General features: G+C 42.6%; 1 protein-coding gene across 4 annotated transcripts in view; it reads left to right on the forward strand.

Annotated features, from left to right (window-relative positions):
• The window catches only part of RSPO3 (R-spondin 3), a 62,528-nt gene that overhangs the window by 26,293 nt on the left and 17,352 nt on the right, over positions 1-18,883 (forward strand). For 3 of the 4 annotated variants that reach the window (XM_069805191.1, XM_069805190.1, XM_069805193.1), the window contains exons 3-5: positions 8,949-9,140; positions 10,612-10,758; positions 13,167-13,364. In XM_069805191.1, the coding sequence (XP_069661292.1) occupies positions 8,949-9,140; positions 10,612-10,758; positions 13,167-13,364 (537 nt within the window). Of the gene's footprint in view, positions 1-8,948; positions 9,141-10,611; positions 10,759-13,166; positions 13,365-17,617; positions 17,680-18,883 lie in introns of those variants that run through there. The other variant, XM_069805192.1, reaches the window with a different exon arrangement.

An 18,883-nucleotide genomic window follows, 5' to 3' on the forward strand; every position in this document is an offset into this window, starting at 1 on the left:
TCAGCCGAGGTGATTGGTGCACAAATCCTCAGAGAAGTGGTGGTACCCCACCACATGAAAAATTAACTGTATCCCTGCTTAAGTACAAAATGGACGATAGCCTTGATTTCATCACCAGCACCCCAATAATTCAGCTCAAATACTTCCTAGCATGGTTTTAGCTCGACTGTAAACTGCCTGCTGTGTATCACTGCAGTGATGTTAGATGTATTACGGTTTTGGGGAAGTGAATGATGCTTGGTGCGAGCGCTAAATTTCTTTCATGTGGGTCAGCATGTGAGGCAGCGAAGCCGGTTGGGAGGGGAAGGCTCAGACTTCAAAGGGAGGGCAGCGCACAGAAGGGGTGATGAAACAAGCCCTAACTACGTGCCATTCATAGTTACTTCACAAGAAGAGCCAAGCACGCGGAGATGTTGAACTGAGTCGGTTTCTCAAGAATCAGATGCCTACTTAAATCTTGCTCGTCCTGTTACTTAACTCCAATCAAAACAGGCCACCCAATCACACTGCCCTCTAAAAATCAGATAACTGCACTCCAAACCATGGACTACCCTAACATCGATTAACAAATAAGTGAAATCCTCACCCCCATCTCTTCGCAGGAGTTTTGCCATTGGCTTTGGTGGGCCAGGACTTCTGTCAGTGAGTCCAAGCTGACTGGTGATGAAGCCTCTTGTCTGTTTTCCATCAGAGTTGAACTGAATTTCATATCATATTGTTCACGCTTTGCTCTCAAAAACCTTTGACTTCTTTTTTTAGACTGGCATGGGTGCCAGTGGCATGAGAGAAAAGTGAAAATAGTTGGGTCATCATTTGCTGAGAGTTGATGGCATATTCATCACTGCACAGAACTACCACAGAGAAGCAGTCACTAGGGCTAGTATTTTAATCATTAATTTAAACCTGGAATTTTGGACAGTATTTTGTGTCACCGACAGATGCATGGTCCGGTCAGCCTGGAGAATTTACCCTTTTTCCTTTACAAAAATCTGAGATCAGAGTTTCTCCTTGTTACAAATAGTAGAAAATAATTTTTAGAGACCTTCCAGCACTGTGATACTCCTTAGTATCTATACTCTGAGTTCATATCTTGATGTGACACTTGCATTTAAAGAGACAGGTTATGCTTCAATGTTTGCAGGCATCAGTCCAGAACAGTTCCACTGCAAACAACATACTTTGGGGCTTTTAGTTAGCTTCAGTATGGTATGAATTTAATCATTACACAGAAAAAATTATTTCATTCAGTACAAACTTTTGATCAGTTCCATTTAGGAAAATATATAAAATTGGGAGGATATTAAATAATTGACCAAAGGCACATCTGAACAATGCCAAGGCAGTGGGCTGGCTTGCTGTCTGGCTTATTAATTTTTTAACGCTGTAAACATGGTAGTAGAAAATCATAGCTTCAACATGGGATTACAGGCTTTTGCTGTCTAAACCCTTCTCCCTAGTCCCCAGCATGGAAAGTAAAATCTGTTACATCCTGCTGTTCTTTCTGTGGTTTCTGAAACAAAACTTTGAGAGAAAAACTCTAGTCTCAAAAGACCCTGTGGGAAACAAGAAACTTGCAAATGCTACTGTAGTTGTGTAATGTTGACAGTATGAGCTGAGTGATCCTTATACAGCTTGGAAGTACACGAGCATCTGTGTAATACGCAACAATAAAAGTCTCCAGTACATTAAAGGAACAAAACAGGAGAAGCAAATTGGGGGGGGAGGGGGTGGGGGCAGGCTCTGCTGCCACCAGGACAACCTGAGCACCAATGAGTTTTGTTAGAAATACATAAATGACAGATGGAACGCTAGCATCAAGCAGAAAATCAAGCAGAAAGACTGCATACTTCAAAGAATGAGCATGTGCAATATACAGCTGTGCTTTTTTACTTGATGGAAGTATGCGTCTTGTCGGGAAAAGATTGGGGAGTCATGGAAGTCACAGTGATGTTGACAACTTTGTTTTTAGAGTTCTGTGTGCAGAAGAACAGAGTAAAATCAACTGGGGATCTTCATGATGGCATCTTGCAGGATTAGAGTATTAAAATAATCTAAACATATGTGCATCAAATATATCCTCTCTCCAAAACTCAGGCCTCCTTTTTTCATCTCAGCACAGATGCTTTATTTGCAAGTAGCTGAGTCTGACAAGTGTCATGACATGTTGACTATACAACTATTAGGTTGCTACTCTTTATAGATCCCATACTTTTGCTTCTAGAACAGGTCTTCCTATCTAGACAATAAGGAGGAGATAATGTAATTCAGCTTTCCATTTTTAGAGAAGATTCACAATGTATAGTCTTGATGGCTGGGTATTTGGAAACAAATACAGCTGGCTCTAAAAATAAGATCTGTAGTTGCTTATAGGATTTAGAACTTGATGTGAGAACGTATTGCATGACCTGGTCCTACCTTTACCATCACTACCAGAGTGCTTAAGGCAACTTGCCTCAGGGATCCTCTTTGGTTCCTATACTGGTTAAACTTCCTGGATCCCTGAATTTTGGTGGTGCTCCATAGTACATGGGAAAAAAAAAGTCAATTTCCCTTCTCTCTCCATGAAAAGAATTTTTCAGTTTATTTACAAAACTCTCTGGAATGAGAAGGAGCCATTTGTGGTTGCTGTGGCTGATTTCTGTTGTGCTGAAGATGCTAGGAGACTGCATAAAACTCTGCACCCCTGGTGAGATTTTTCAGCCTGTTGATGCTCTTTCTAACCAAATTCAGGGGAAATGTGTTCTGGCAGCCAGTATACTTAATTTCGAGGATCACTTTGCCAGACATGTATTTAATAATGATGAGGCAGTCCTCAGTGAGATCTTGGCCATTTGGGCTGAGGGCTTCCTTGCTCGTAGACATCACTACAAAATGGTTACAGATACTCCCTGAGACTGGGATAGTCCCATATTTATGTTTCTGTTGCTCTTTAGAACCATTGACACTTGGTGAACAAAACAAGTTGGTTTCTTTTCCCTCAGATGGGAAGTGCCTCTTGAGGAGGAAGATATTTTGTCAAGCCAGGCAGATATTCGAGGAAACTTTTTTTCAGTGCTTATGGGATCTTTTTCCTTCAAAACACAGGTGGACACTTGAGGATCTTCTTTGTTATGTGTTTTGTGCCATAGAAGGCAGCAATGCTCTGAAGTAAAATTGAAGTCAGGCAAATCTCTGGAGGAGTTGCCATCCTCTTAAAAAAAACTTTAAGTATTTGTGAAGCACAAATCACAAAAAGAAACAGAAGATGTAAAGCCTTTAACAGTTGACTTTTAGGCTGTTTTTTCCTCTTTGCTCCTTTTGCAGCTGCCTCTCCTTTCAAGGCCGCCTCAGACTCCTGTAGATCTAGGGGAGGCTGGACAGAGAGTGCTCATTCCTCAGCTATCACTACTGGTTTGGTTGCATCCCAGAAAACTTATGGCCAATCCAATGTAGCAATCGCCACGTCTGGGTCTATCTTCCCTGCAGAGCCCAGCTGCTGCCCCATCCCGACACATTAAGTCCCTTCCCTCCCTGTGGGTGATTTAAGGCCAAGCGATCAAGCAGAGCTTAGCCTGCAAGATTGAGCTCAGGTTTCACCTTGGCCCAGGCTGGCAATCTATTTAGCAGTGATAATACAAACTTATCAAACCCATGTGTACACGCTGTCCCCGTGCTGTCCCACCATTCGCGGGCTTTCTCCTTGCTCCTCACTGCACGTTGCCTACACGTTGGTTCAGTGTTCTTGCCCCGCCATTGTCTGTTCCGTTTCTAATGCATTTCCACACAGAGAAACGCTGTCCAAGAAAGAGTCTGAGGAAATACGCTGTGGTTTGCAAACTGAATTCCTTAATGACTTTCTCATTAGAAGAGCTCACTGCCAAATGCTGTTTGTGTTTGCCTAAAGGATGGTCTGCATGATTAAGAGTAGCTCTGCTTTACATGGAGTATTGTTTTCAGGCCAATGCCACAGGCAGCTACTTCGCACTAGGCGAGAGACAGAGAAATGAACACCAGTGAATCCATGGAGCAATCAAGAGAGAAGAAAACCCGTAATATCCCGTCCCAAATTCCCCCCCAGCACAAGGGCTGGTGCCCATGTGGATGTTGCAGGGTGGGTAACTCCGAGGCAGGTCCTGGGTCTCGTGGCAAGGGGCAGGCCAACTGGGGAGGCCAAATTCCAGAGCAGTTCTGCTGTGAAAATATTTCCTGTGAGAATGCACAAGCCCAAGAAACCAGGAGTAGCAGCAGCTCTCTAACAGGCATGGATTTCATTTGTCTAGCACATCCATTTCAAGAGCGAGCCTCTAAACGGACATCTTGTCATTGAAGATTGGTGATGAGACAGTGCACCTCAGCTGCCGCAAACGGGCAAAGAATATTCTTCTACCCTGAGCTTTTCCTTTGGCTGTCAGAAGACACGCCCACCTGGATCCCTCCTGCATTTTCTTATTTTTGTTTTTTGATCCCATAAATTTTAATCTATATATAAAGTAAAGCTGATAGAAAATTTTCATTGCAAAGTTTTAGAATTTATTTGCTGCATGCTGTCAAAATCTCCTATTGTCTCATCATTGAAAGTTGAGACTCAAATTCAGCTCCTTGTCCCTAACTTTCTATTTTTAACAGAGAGACCACAACTCATTGTTTCCAGAGCAGGGCTTTGGAAAATATTCTGAGAAAGGAAAATCCCCAGTGATTTCATTTGCTAATGAGGCTTAAAACTAATATCTGAACAAACAGCTTGCACAAAAAAAGGCCTCCAAACCAAAAAGGGCTTAAAGCCAGGCAGGGGAAGAGAATAGTTCAAGATTAACTTAGTGTCTTCTCTGATCTCCAGTATTTAGGTTTTATAAAAGGAAAAATGGAGGGATGGATTCTGGACCTAAAGCCAGTCACGCGCCTGCACACACATACTTTGTACCTGATGAGTCAGCAGGCCTGGCTGACGCTTGTGTAAGAGATGGGGAAGAACTTGTCTGTGGGTCTCTGTGCTCCCACCACTTGCTTTTGACCATTGCTGTGTTGTATTTTCCATCCTTGGGAGTCTAGGATTTCACTGTGCTCAAAGAGTGTTTGAATACAAGAGGGCAGACTGCTTGACGGCTAGTAGGGCCATCTCTAATGGCAGACACTGCTCCTAACAGCCCATGCATAGAATACTTTATCCTCATCGAAGTCAGTTCTGAGGGTTGTGGAGAATTTTTTCTATTTCATTTTATTTGTCTTTATAATGGAGCAGGTTGCACCAAAGACCAAGTGGTTACAAGAAAGAGCATTTCTTGGACCTATTTGCAATGCTAAAGCCCAGACCTCCTGGTTCTGCAGCCGGTGCCTAACCCAGGAGGCCACAGGGCCTGCCCCTCTGCCAAGAGACCGGACTTCTCTTTGTCCCTCTTACCACATCTAAAACTTGGGGCTAACAGGAGTGGTCTGCGCTCTCCTAGTGTTTTTTCACCTGTAGACTTCAAAGTGTTTCTTAAAGTGGATATACATTACTTACCCATTTCTACTGTTGACCCAAGTTTAGAAATTTGAAGCAATGCTTCCACGGGGTGTACCATGGCCAGATTTCACCAGATGGGGTTTATGTTCCCAGCTTGTTGCGGCACATCACTTAAAACTCTGAGCTCACAGTATTTGATATGGGAGAAAAAAAGAGGTAAAACTTCTGGTTGCTTCCTCATGGTTACGGCGTGCAGTTGCTGAAGCGCTTGAGATCTGCAGGCACTAACTAACCTTGCTGCAATGAGAGAGGAATAGTAAGGGCCAGTTCCGTACGCAGCAGTGATAAGTTCCCTCTCTGTGGCAGAGAGATGTTTCAGAGCCTGAGTTTGCCCCATTTCCTTCTGGAATCCTTCTACCCCACTTGGCCTCTGCAGGAAGGGAGGGACCGGCCCCTGCGTGGCAGGGATCAGACAAGTGCCTGGATCTGAACCGGAGAGGGAGGAGGCTGAGAGGGAACAAGAACAAGATCTTCAGCTGGAGTTTGGAGATGCCTTATTTCAAACATGCTATCTCGTTTTCTAGACACAAGTATTTTTCCTCCACCATTTATTTTCTCCCAGGTTCAGTGACAAAGCCCAGTGCTGTGCTCTCAAGAAGCACCAATTTCTGGAGCACTCAGCTGTCCCTGCTTTGCTTCTTGCCTGAGCCAGAATAAGGTTCTACCGAACATTCAGAACAAGCACAATGAGAGACAGTTTCATTACACAGATACAGGGCTCAAAGAAATGCCAAGCACAATAGGGGACAATCAAAAAAGGATCCTTGTAATAGCTTTTAAGAGAAAAAAAGTCTGTCTTCATTTAAAATGTCAATTCTGACTTTTCAATAAGACTTTTGCTCTATGCATTTCCAAGAACAGGAGCTTGTTTTGCTTCACAAATTGAGTTATAACATGGCATTAAATCAGCCTTCAAAAGGAGCTTGACTTACATATTTTAACTTATTCCTTGCTCCATAATACTGACAATATGATTCTCCTTTCGGAACTACAGGCTTTCTTTTTTTGCCTAGTTATTTGTATGAAATGTATCTGGGATGCATGAAAGGAGGCAGAAATTATGAAAATGGCTAGAAGTACACTATATATTACACTTAATACTTCTGGAGTTAAAAGGGAGATGGAAATTGGCCATGTAATGGATCTTAGCTATAGAGAATTATCATCTTTCGGTAATGAAGTATTGCCTGTCTCAAGGGCTCACACACACAGCTTGACCTCAGAGCAGTTGCACATAATGTTTTCTCTGTCAAGAGAATCTATTCATAATGACGTGTCACAGGTGCTCACACATAATATGTTTCCCGTCAAAAGCGATCATCCATATTTTATATAGCAGCTTTGATGACAATTATTTTGTACTTCAGCTGCTTTTTCTTCCCTCTGTCAGACTTAATGAAGGAAAGTCATGGATAGTTTTTAAATAATGTCAGCTTCTTAGATCACATTACTGCATCTCCCTTTGAAAGCAGCTTCATACAAGAGCCACGAGACAGGGGAGAGACAGACAAGGACATTTTAATTTACTTAACTTTAAAAAGAAAGCCAATTTTTCAGGCTTTTAATTTCAAAGTCAATATACTCTGTACCTTTGGAATCTTCTCAGAAAAAAATATGTTATACTTATTGAGCACTCAGCATTTTGAGGTTCTAGTGAAAGCAAGTCTGATAACTGATTGGGGGCTGCAGCTTCCCAATACGCAGAATGCCATTTATTCTCATAGTAGTGGTGTGTCTTGGTAGTAAAACCACTTTCCTCCAGGTTGTTCTACAAAGCGAGTGCCGCTGGGGGCACAGAGAATTGGGTTCTTATATTCTCATTGAAACCATTTGTCCGCAGCAGGGCCAAAATTTGCTCTTCTCCTGTGTGGTCAGCCCTGCTGAGAGAAACAACCCTCATTCTTCATTCTATTAATGAAAGAGCAAAAGTGAACTTGAACTCCCTTTGAGGTTTCTCAGATTGTGGGACTGGTCATTGAAACCTCAGAGCATAGAGGAGTGCTTTTCCCATTCACAGGCCATGTCTTTTCTGCCAAAACTGTAAGTGAGCAAAGTACAGAGGTATTCCTGAACTTCCCTGCCACCAGGCAAACTCCCCTCAGCTAGCAGAGAGTGGTGGCTTTCAATCTGTAAGCCATGGAGTCATATGGGCTTCTGGTCTGCCTCCAAGGGATCTACAGAAAGGAGCTGACAAAAGCAAGTTCACAGTGTATGCAAGCTATTTAGCAGTGTCTGCAGGCAAAAATAGAATCAAAACACTAAAATAGGCAATCAAAGTATGGCACGTGCATATTTATAAATTTATCACTGGCCTAAAGAGAAGGCAGAACAGGAAGCCACTAGTATTTACAAATAGGATTTACAAATGTGAACAAGGACTGGATTTCTCTTACAGATGAAATATAACCAGACATCTCAGGCTGAGAGATGAAAGCTTACACTCAGAAAAATGCCTGGGTCTTTCACACAAGAGAAGGCCAAAAAACAGGGGACACAGGGTCTGGAGTTATTTGATGCTTAACTATTTTTCAGATCCAACTCCTATTTAAGAATGCAGCGAAGAAGGAAGTAAAAGTACGTAACAACTCCTAAAGTACAGGAAGAGGCAAAACATTATTCTCCACCACTGAGAAGTAATACACTGATTAATGTCTGCTACTGAAAAGAGAGTCTGCAATAGCATCCTCTTTTCTGCTACCCCCAAGCCCCTAAAGAAGAACTGAATAATCTTAAGCAGTGAGTGTAATAAGTTTTCCCTTCCTTGTCTGAAGAATTAGAACAATTCAATTGAAAGGCAAATATAATCCTACCTATGCTCCATGCTGGGTCTGGAGCAGGGTAAATGCCACAGTTAAGTCTGAACATCAGGTTGTAATTGTTAGAGATTAAAAACTTGCCAGGGAGAACATTCCAGGGAAAGAAGGAGGGTGAGAAGGATGGCTCTCCTCTGTCTTTTTATTAAGGCAAATTAGCATCAGATCTTACCAGGGCATATTCCTGCACAGCAGAACTCAATCAAATGGCATTTAGTCAATGAAGGAAATTATACACTAGGTTGATTTTTAATGATCCAGCTAGGAAAAGCAAAGATAAGTGAACATGTATTTATCTGCTGAGCCAAGTGCATACAAGGCAGAAAACCACTGAAAATAACTAGAAGAAAAATAACCGTTTTCTAGGATGCTGCTGCTCCATAAAATCTATTTCAACTATAATTTGCTGTTAGCTATTTCTGCAAGATGTGAGCACATCAGCTGAGCTTCTCATTTTTATGCAGATGAAATAATCGCTGAAATGAAATGTCAGGTCATAAGAGACACGAGAAAAAATGAAGCAATCTTTAAGAGCTGTCAGAGAGGTGGATGGTCCACCCTTCCAAGTACAGAGGAGCCATTATTTCATGGTCTTGTCTAATATCTTGTTCCCTCACTGTTTTTGTTCTTTTTTTTAATGCTTGTCTTCTCAGTGCATCCTAATGTGAGCCAGGGTTGCCAAGGAGGGTGTGCTACATGTTCTGACTACAACGGATGCCTGTCATGTAAGCCCAGGCTCTTTTTTGTTCTGGAGAGGATTGGCATGAAACAGATTGGAGTATGTCTTTCCTCGTGTCCAAGCGGATACTATGGGACACGGTATCCTGACATTAATAAGTGTGCAAGTAAGTGCTGGGGAAAGGGGAAGCACATGGATTTGTTTGCTCTCTCTTGAATGCTGTGTTCCCTTAGGAGTCGAGCCAACAGTGAAGCAGATGGACAGGCCATGTCTTTCTTTGCTCAGTTCTTTTATAGGAGCGCAGTAAACATTAGCCCGAGCAAGAAGTTAAGGCGAAAGATCACAAAATGGCCTAAAGCTCAGGGATCCCAGCTCTGCGTGAATGACTGCCGAGGACCCAGGCGGTGGTGTCCTCCTCTACACCCCCATGTGAAAAGCAAGCGCCGGTGGGCACCAGGCACTGCCCTCCAGCAGCAGGAGGGAGCGGCAGCAGCTCCGAAGAGCTGAATCTCGGTGGCTGGAACCGTTTAACCCGCTGCCCTTACCCTCCTCACCCCTGCGATGACGAGAGAAGAGGGCAGGTGGCATTCTTTGGAGATGGGGTTTGCCCTGGTCTCTTGATAGCTTGTCTCACCCTCAGTGTAGCCCTCTCAATGCCTGTAGCAGCTGGCCAGGTTTCAGCCTGATTTGGGGGAAGTTACTGACTCCTGTTGCCTCCAGGCTGGGAGACAGAGAACCCAACTGTATTCTTTACTGCTCAGGCCACATTTTGAGCCCACTATGTATTTTGAACCATAGATGAACTGGAAAAGATCATAATGTCCTCCCCACTCCTCTTTTTGTTGTTGAATTCACAGTTTTTAATCCCGCAGGTGATATAAAAACATAAGAGCGACGGCCAAGCAACTCTCCCAGTTTCTACCTGGTAATGAAAGTTATTTAATGAACGGACCCCAGAGTAAAGTCCTACAGAGTAACTTGACACTGTAAAGTATTTGCTCACTTTTTAGCAGTGTGTGGCCTTACGTATCAGACATGGTCTGTGCCATACACAAGTTTTTATGTATTTCATTTAAAAATATCTGAGAACTGGGAAATATACCACTAATGCCAATTTGGGTAGTCACGTAGAGAATTCATGAAATACTACAGGACCTCTGATTGAACATCAGGGAGTCATTTAAAAAAAGAAAAAGATCTTGATGCAAAACAGTCTTAAGCAGATTCTAAATTCTGGCGTATTTTTATTTCTCCTGGATGAACGGAGATAGATAGTGCAGAACTGTCCCAGTACCTGTGCCCTCTGGGGTTAATTAGTACCTATGCTGTGTCAGTGTAGGGCAGAAGCAGTATATTGTTATTCTGATGTGCTGTGCTCTGTCTTCTGTTTGCATAGGTCTGCAAGACAAGCAGTGTGAGGCCATTCAGCATCAGGCCATCTCTATTAAATCCTCACTCATGCCAAGGTCACTTGTGGCTGGCCTTACTGTGTGTACAGGCCACGAAGATCTAAATATAATTTGCTTCCTTTGAAGATTGTTTAACATTGCTAGAATTGTGTGATTCTGGTATATGTGAAAAAGCCCATGGCGTTTTGTGGCAAAGAGCGACAACATTGTTTACTGTTTGCATTTCAGAATGTAAAGCTGACTGTGATACCTGCTTCACCAGAAACTTCTGCACAAAGTGTAAAAGTGGGTTTTACTTATACAGTGGAAAGTGCCTTGAAAAGTGCCCTGATGGGCTGGAAGCCAACAATCACACGATGGAGTGCACTAGCATCGGTAAGTCCGGTCCTCCTGTGTCCTGCCCGGTTTTCTCACAGGGGATGGGGGATCTAAGGAGAGCATGAGTTGCAAGATCGGTTACACCATGAGGGAAGTGCAACTTAACATGGAAATGTTCTGCATCACAAAATGTATTCCCCAGCACAACAAAGTCAAGGTATTTCCCAAGTCTGCCATTTCATAAGAGGCACAAGCTCGGTTGTGCCCCACAAACACAGCCTTGACGCTAAGGGCAATTCTGCCTCGGGAAATACAGCCTGTTTGGTCTGCCCTGAGGTAGAATGACATCCATCTCTTACTTGCTCTGTTACGGTGTTATGCAGCACAGCTAACATCAAAGGTTCAAAAATCCTGAGCCAGACCCTACATGTAGTTGAAAGATTAAAATACTAACTGCTTTGCTTTAGCTCCTTTGTACTACCTGAGCCTTCAAAGCATGTGTGTGTCAACATTTTGAACCTTACCTTCACAAAGGTGAAGGCTAGAAACTAAAACACTAAGGAAAAAAAAACCAAGCCCCCCACCAATCCTCTAAACGCCCAAACAGTATATGTGCTTAATCACCTGACTCCAGAAACTGAGGATTAAAATAAAACACCAAAGAGCGTGGCACTGTCACTGAAGGAATGAGATTGGCAACACTGGTCCTGTGACTCACTGGCTGCAGAGAAGAGACCTGCTTTTGTATCTCTCCAGCCTCTGACTCATAAGCTCCAAGCTGGGGTGATTTTGGAGGTCACCACACCTAACTGTCTGCTCCATCCCTCTGCCACCCCTCCAGCTGAAAGCAGAACGAGTGATATATTTGCCTCCGGGCTGCTGCAGTTGACATCCCCTGCCATGGGCACGCCGAAGCTGCGGCAAGGTTCAGCTTATTTTAGTCCGCCGGCTGTGAATTGTGGTGGCTGAGGGCTGTGAACTGCGGTGGAAGCCGTAACCTCTTCAGCCACCAGTAACCAGGGAGCACTTAGGCACAGCCTGGCCATGACGGAAATCTCCTCCCCCACAGTATCATGCACATAGCTCTCCTTGGCATCACGTGTTTTGGAGGGGAAGTAACACAGGAATAAAAATAGTGTACAGTAGTTTGGCATTTTCCTTCTCAAATGTATATTAGTTCAGGTGGTAGTGATGGTTTTTATGGTTTTATTTTCGAGCAAAGACTTTCATCTTTGAAAGAAATTCAAGGAGTCGTTTTTGTTTCTTGATGGCTGTTTCCAAGTGCTGTAGACTTAGCTGCTTTAACAATGAGTCAGTCTGAACTAGGAAAAGCCATTTAAAGCTACGGAGGAAAAACAGAACCTTTTTGTGCACGTGAAGGCCAATTATTTTAACAGGAGGGCTCCAGTGTAATATGAAAAACAAAATGACCCACATGACAATTCACTGGAGGAAGGCTCAGAGATTGCCTGAGATCAGTTATATTTTTAGGTTTTGAAAAATTTGGAAGTAAATTCTGGAGCTGGAAAAATGTTGACTTACAAATTCCTCCTTATAGAAGGGCTGGAAGTCTTTCCTCCTTCAGCGGTGGTTTATAGTCTTAAGCACACATGTGAACATAAAGTAAATATAAATGTTTACTATTTTTTATCAAGAGAAGGATACTGAGGAGGTGGCACCAAAGAAGGATAGTTATTAAGAGCATGTTGTCAAGCTTCCAAGGTTACTCCCATTTTTGTCTACACTGTTTGGACAAGTGTCCAGCTGCACACCTTTTGAGTTCCCGATAGTACAGGATGCGCATTCAGATCACTGTGGTTTAGAAACCGTAACCTGCACTTTTCTGAAAAGCTTGCACCCCCCTGCCCCGCCAACCCAAATTCTCCTCTGCTTTGCCTGCTTACAGCTTGTATATGCTACAGATGATGGCTCTTTCACTATTTAAGCTGAAAACTAAGCAGCAGATCACCAAAGATACTTGATTGTTAATGTAATGCCTTTTGATATCAGTTGGTCCTTTATCACTCTATTGATTTCCAAATTCAATACCTTTGAGACCAGCTGCAGCAGCTTGACCCAATGACTTCACTCTCCTTTCACATAGGGATGACCAAAGTTTAACTCCACTGAAGCTACAAGGATTTATACCTCCAGAAAACCAAAGCAACCTCAGAACAAGCCCCAGTAACTGATTCCATTGAGAGCAATTGTGTTGTTGTTGCCCCATTTCAGGAATGGAATTATGAAATAGCGAGTACAAAATAGTAACTGACATAATTATTTGACATTTTTTGTGCAGTATATCCTCAGCAGTCCAATTTCTGTCAATTCGCTGCTGCAAATCCTGATTAATTGCATTGATTTTTGCCACCTTTTGGCTGATGCAGAATGAAATTAATGTACCATATGCATTGTGTATACAAAAAGATATTGGCCAGGCTCAGCTTGTCCTATGTTTGTTGCAGTGCACTGTGAAGCTAGTGAGTGGAGTCCATGGAGCCCTTGCACAAAGAAAGGAAAAACATGTGGTTTCAAAAGAGGAAATGAAGTAAGGGTCAGAGAGATCGTACAGCATCCATCAGCAAGGGGCAATCCTTGCCCAGCTACAAGCGAGAGCAGAAAATGTATTGTACAGAGAAAGAGATGTCAGAAGGAAGGAAAAGGTACCATGTTATCATCATCATAATATGAGATTGGTATTGTGCTTGTTTAATAACTTGCATCTGAATTCCCAGGCCTTGATTGCAGGCTTCACCAAAGCTCCCATTGATGTGGTGTTCTTTGGGCTGGAGACAACTGTGCCCTTGCCTGGAGTAAATAAAGTCCTAACACTGCTCAAAAACTGTGCTTTGTGTGATCTAGAGAGGACAGGGTGGGCTGGATGGGAAGGCACATTCTCTCTCAGTTCTGCTGAAAGAGCTGCCAAGATGAGGGGTTGCATGTGGAGATCAGAACAAAAAGATCCATCGTAAAACATGTCATGATGGGAGTTGTTTGTTGGGTATCAGGCAGCCAAGTTTCATGGTTTAGCCATGAGATTCCTCCAAACCGATTCCTATTTTGTGCTTCCCTACAGGTAAGACCATAACTCTTGCAACTGCAGCACTGTGGCCTCTCTCCCACCCTGAACTCTTTCTACTAGCTCTGGCTGAACAATGTGGCCTGATCCTGCCATCTGCATCTGGCTCATGGAGTCCCAGTGTGGGAGAAAGGCCACAACACTGCATGGCAGCCAAGGGAAACTCCACTTGGTTTCACCCAATAAGTAAGAATGCCAGCAGAACCACCCCTCCATGTGAGCCAGCTTGTTGGACTTATTCCCCATCACAGCACCTAGTGAAGGACATCCCACATGTTAAGAATGCGAGATGCTTAAGAAGTCTGTGAAATAACAATTTATACCAATTCCACCCAGTAAAGATTGTTGTTCCATTGTTCCCTTTTCTGCCCGTCGTGCAGCAGGGAAGTTACTTCCTCTGCCCCCGGTGCAGTTACTCTGGTTGGCACAGGAGCGTCGATGGAATATTTCCTTTTCCCCATCCCTCCCATTTTCCCCATCTTTCCCATTTCCCCATCCCTTCTATTTCCCCCTTTCCTCCCAACTCAAAAGCAAGGTTTAACCCCTTCTGAGGATGAGTGGAACACGTGGAGCAGCTGCCCCCCTGTGTAAACATCTGTGAGCCAGCATGAGCTGCTGCTACCAAGTAGTAACCTACTGTTCCCTTGTTAAATGATCGCTAGGGTTGCTGCAGATTACTTATAGAAACATTAAAGGGGTTTGGAGCTTGTAATCCTTTTTGAAGGTTGGCTGGTTCCCATGAGAAAGGAAATAACATTAGAAGGAGGATCTTATGACCCAGATAGCTACAGGTGCCTCCCCCTCACCCAAGAACTGGTTAGATCTACTGATTTATGGGAACCCATGGGGTAGATGTCACCTCCTCCTCCTTGTGTCAGGCAATGCCTTCAAGAGGTAGAGAGGTGTATCTGCCTCAGGGGAGCAGCCAAGGCAAGCTATTTCCAGATTCCCTTATCTACGTCCAAAATGTCCATGGTTGCTTCTGCTCCTGCACAGTGCCACAACTCTCATTAGCCCACTGTAACTTGGGGAAGAGTCCTTGGGTTTGTTTTGTACCAAAGCTTATTTTGCCAGAGCTGAAAATATAGGGCTGAACTGCAGTTTTGGAACCGTGAAGCTATTTTTTTCTGAGGTGATAATGATGTTGTGTTTTTGCTTATGGCAATTTGGCAGTCTTTTCAGATTGGACAAGACATTTCTCTTTGAGAAATGCCTGCCATTCCTGTGTAGTAAGTACTTTAGAAGAAACTACTCACGTATGTTACTGTCAATTCTTATTTTATGGGATCTGAGCCAAACCATACTTGAAAAATACTGCACACCACAAGAATTCGTTCACAATTATGAATATTTTTCTTTTTTTTTCTGCAATGTGCATAAAGGTGTGTTTTTTCCTACTTTTGAGCAAGTCACAGATTATATTCTAGCCCGTTTTACACTCAGTAGACAATTCCTTCGAAACCAATGCAGGCAGATGGAACCTATGTTTGAACTCTACCCGTGCCCTTGGGATTTGTGTGTCTATGTCTGTGAGCCTTTTTTTTTTTAGTGTTCTGAAATCCACCACTATATACTCCTCAGTATCCCCAAAAGTCTGTCCCATTCACTTTCATACACCTTCCCAAGGAAATGGATTTAAAATTTTTTTAAAAAGATAATTCTTAACAAAACTGAGGAAATTCACACACAAAACATTAGGTTAAAATAGCTTTAAGGTATGGATTATGGTGACAAGCCAGGAAACTGGGAAATAAGCTAAAAGTTTTTCTTCTGTTCCTACTGGAATGGGGAGATGAAGCTTTCCCACTTAATCTCCAGGCAACTTATCTTCCCTGCTGCCACTGTCCCTTATTAAACAGAGAGAAACTTCTGTTCCTGTTTCAACAACAGAATAATTGCATGAGAAACTAAGCCAGGCTCTGTTCTTATGGCTAGCTACATCCAGTCAGAGAGTGCAGAAGGAAGTAACAACAAAAAACACTTTGGGAAAGGGAAAGTAAATAAGTTTGTATTTACTGTTAAGAAATATTGAAAATGCTCTTCTGTATTGTACGACTCCCCACTGCCTCTCAGGCATTGCCTTGGAGTTTAGCCTTCACGGCACTGGCATTTGAAGTCTAGCAGCAGACCCAGCAGTTACCAACACTGCTGCTAATCTTTTCTCTATGGCCATGGAGAGAGAGTTAGCTTGGTCAGCCTCTGCTGATTCCATGTTGAATAGATGTCTGTGGCCAAGGGAGTTAGGGCAAAGACCACATGATGACGGGGTATGCTCGTCACAGATGCCTCAACGACTTTGCTCAAGAAGTTGAGGTCAGAGACAGGATGTTAGTCAGTTAAGTCGCTGCTATCGCACAGAAGCAAGGACATGTTTCTGGAACAGCTACACAAAACAAGATAAAATGGATGAAAAGGGCTGGGGTTTTTTTTGTTTCCATCTGCTGGTGTGTCATTAGAGCTGGTGAGATCTATTACAACTTTTTTTTCCCTCACTGGCTATAAAATGAAGTTTTACTGAGAGAAGGTGCTAATATTTTCAGGATGAATGCAAACAAATGGGAATAATGAGGATACAAATAGCCTGACTAATCTAAAATGTTCTTTTTACTCATTTTAGCACTAAATTAGTTGATCCCAGTGTGTTCTGAGGTGGTAGTTTCCATGTGTTTTACATATAGGCTCCTTTTATAGGTTCAGTCCCATCCAAACCTCACTGAAATTTATGTTATAATTATCCTCTTTTAGTCCCATGATGGTGAATTCTTTTTAGTATGCATGGCTATATGATTTTAAGTTCCAGTTTCTTCTTCTTCCTTTCCTTCCCTCACACTTTTTATCTTGGTCCCCCAGTGCAGTGCACTGTTACTTTTATCTTCCCACACTTAACATCTTGTTGGCTCCTACCTTTCACTGACAGACATATGTCGAGAGTCACTTGTTTCATGTAGCCATGTCCATTAATGGCAAATGGCAAATAGATATACTGGAAAAGCATAACTTGCAGAGCTCTTCAAACACTGCGCATTATCCATCAATATTATTTCTCTGCCTTAATAAATGTGCTCTGGCTAAACACAAGTCGCTTTGGACTGCTATCTGCAAATCTGTGAGATGATTGACTTTTACTGGCCAAAAGACAAATATCAGAATTGCATACAAAAGCATTTGTGGGGAAGGAATTGCATGTTTTCATGCATGAGTAATTCTGCCAAGAAGAGAACATTCACCATATGACTTTCTGTTGAGACCCAACTAAACCCCCCAGAGAGCAGACAGTTTTAAGTGCTTTCAGAGAACATGTTCTGATCAGTTTGAAGAGACTAAAAAAGCTCACCAAAAGATGAAGTGCGTAGTTATGAACAAGGAAGACATCTTAGAAAGCTGGGTATTATGCATGCCAATAGATTGGCTACATTGGTTACACAGCTGTATTGTTGTAAACAAATAAATAATACATTTCAGTTGTTGCTTGTTCATATATTGATTCATTTGCATGCTGGTGGCATTTAGATGTTCAAAGGAGAGAACTAATGTTAACTGCATCCAGTTCCATGCAAACACAGACCAAAGAAAGTTCCTGTTCCTGACAGGCAAAAATTCAAGCATTAGACATGAAGACACAGTGGGATGAATGTAGAACAGCATATTTCTTTTTCACTGTGAAGTGTAGGAATTGTTACCTTGTAGAGTCTGAAAGCAGGATACCGTTATGAAAGGAAGAGGGGCAATTGTAGTCAAAATTCACAAGACTGCAAGCCCCTGGGGGCAAGGTAGCTTGTCAGTTAATGGTTTGTGCTGTAAGGAGAATTCAGACATTATGCTGTGATTTCTTTTTAGTGTATAAGAATAAGAGAGAAAGCAGTGTCTTTCTGATGAGGAGTTGAATTCCAGATGCAGACTGGTGAACAGAAGGGAACCGAGGGAACAGGATTAGTTGTTGAGCAGTTTTAATGAGGAAATTTATATATTTTGGGGAAATAAAGTAAAAGAAATGCTTCTATCCTGAACTGTGTACATGTGAATATAAAAAAACAGGTTTGATTTGAATAGCTGAGAGAACTGAGACTCAGGTCATCTCTGCTGTTTCTTTGAACTAGTTCCTCCCCCCTTTATTGCTATATGTCTGCATAATGCTTCAAACATATTAATTAGATCATGGCTGAAAATGTCTTCTGTTGGCTATGGTGTGAGGAAGGAATCCTATCAGGTATCCATCAGATTTCCAAACACACCACTCAGCTAAAAATCCCAAGCCATTAATCAAGAATTTACTTTAGCTGAACACAATGTAACTTAATACTAACAAACTTAAAATATTAGGCAATAAACTAATTTCACTCACTTAACTTGATCTCATTGAGTTACCCACTCTAATGCACATGCTCTGATGCCATATGGATCCATGTAACAACAGAGCACAGAGGGCTCTGGAGTCTGAACTAAGCTGTCCCTTTAGTCCTTCTCCCAAAGAAAAGTTTCTGCAATTGATCTCCATTTGAGGTGCACTAATTTCAATAACAGTCAGCTAAGCTGTCCCAGGCAAAACGGAGAAAGAAAAAGAAGAGACCCCTACTAAATTAAAAGATGTGTAAGTTGCATTACATTTTAAAAGGTACGTGGGAGTACAGTAGCGAAGGAAACCATTTTAAATCAGTGGGAGTTTCAACACTTCTTTGTATAGGTTTTGAATCACGGCACAGAAAATCAGGGTTTCATGTTCTTCACAACCCACAGAAACTCCTATGTAGCCACTTAAGACTTGCATAGGTATGTGCCACATCAATCTGTTTATTCATGTGGTAATACCTATTTTTCCCCCAAAACTCTGGACTGCCAGGCCTCTGGAACAGTTCCTTGTGCATTTTGTTGAGCTCTGTTGTCACACTGGACAATCTGAGTTTGACGTGGATGCGATTTTCACGGAGAGGGGTCTGCTATCTGAGAATTCAGACAAGGAGTGACAAACTGGGACTCCACTGAGCCTCCATAGGCCTGGCAAGAGCATGACGGGATTCACTGCACATAAGCTGGACAGCTAAAAATTAGTTGTTTTTGTCAAAGCAAGGTTGTGTTATTGGAGGGGTTAAAACCATACCTGGGGAG

Source organism: Haliaeetus albicilla, chromosome 17 (assembly GCF_947461875.1).
Source record: "Haliaeetus albicilla chromosome 17, bHalAlb1.1, whole genome shotgun sequence".
In the NCBI taxonomy this organism is placed as follows: domain Eukaryota; kingdom Metazoa; phylum Chordata; class Aves; order Accipitriformes; family Accipitridae; genus Haliaeetus; species Haliaeetus albicilla.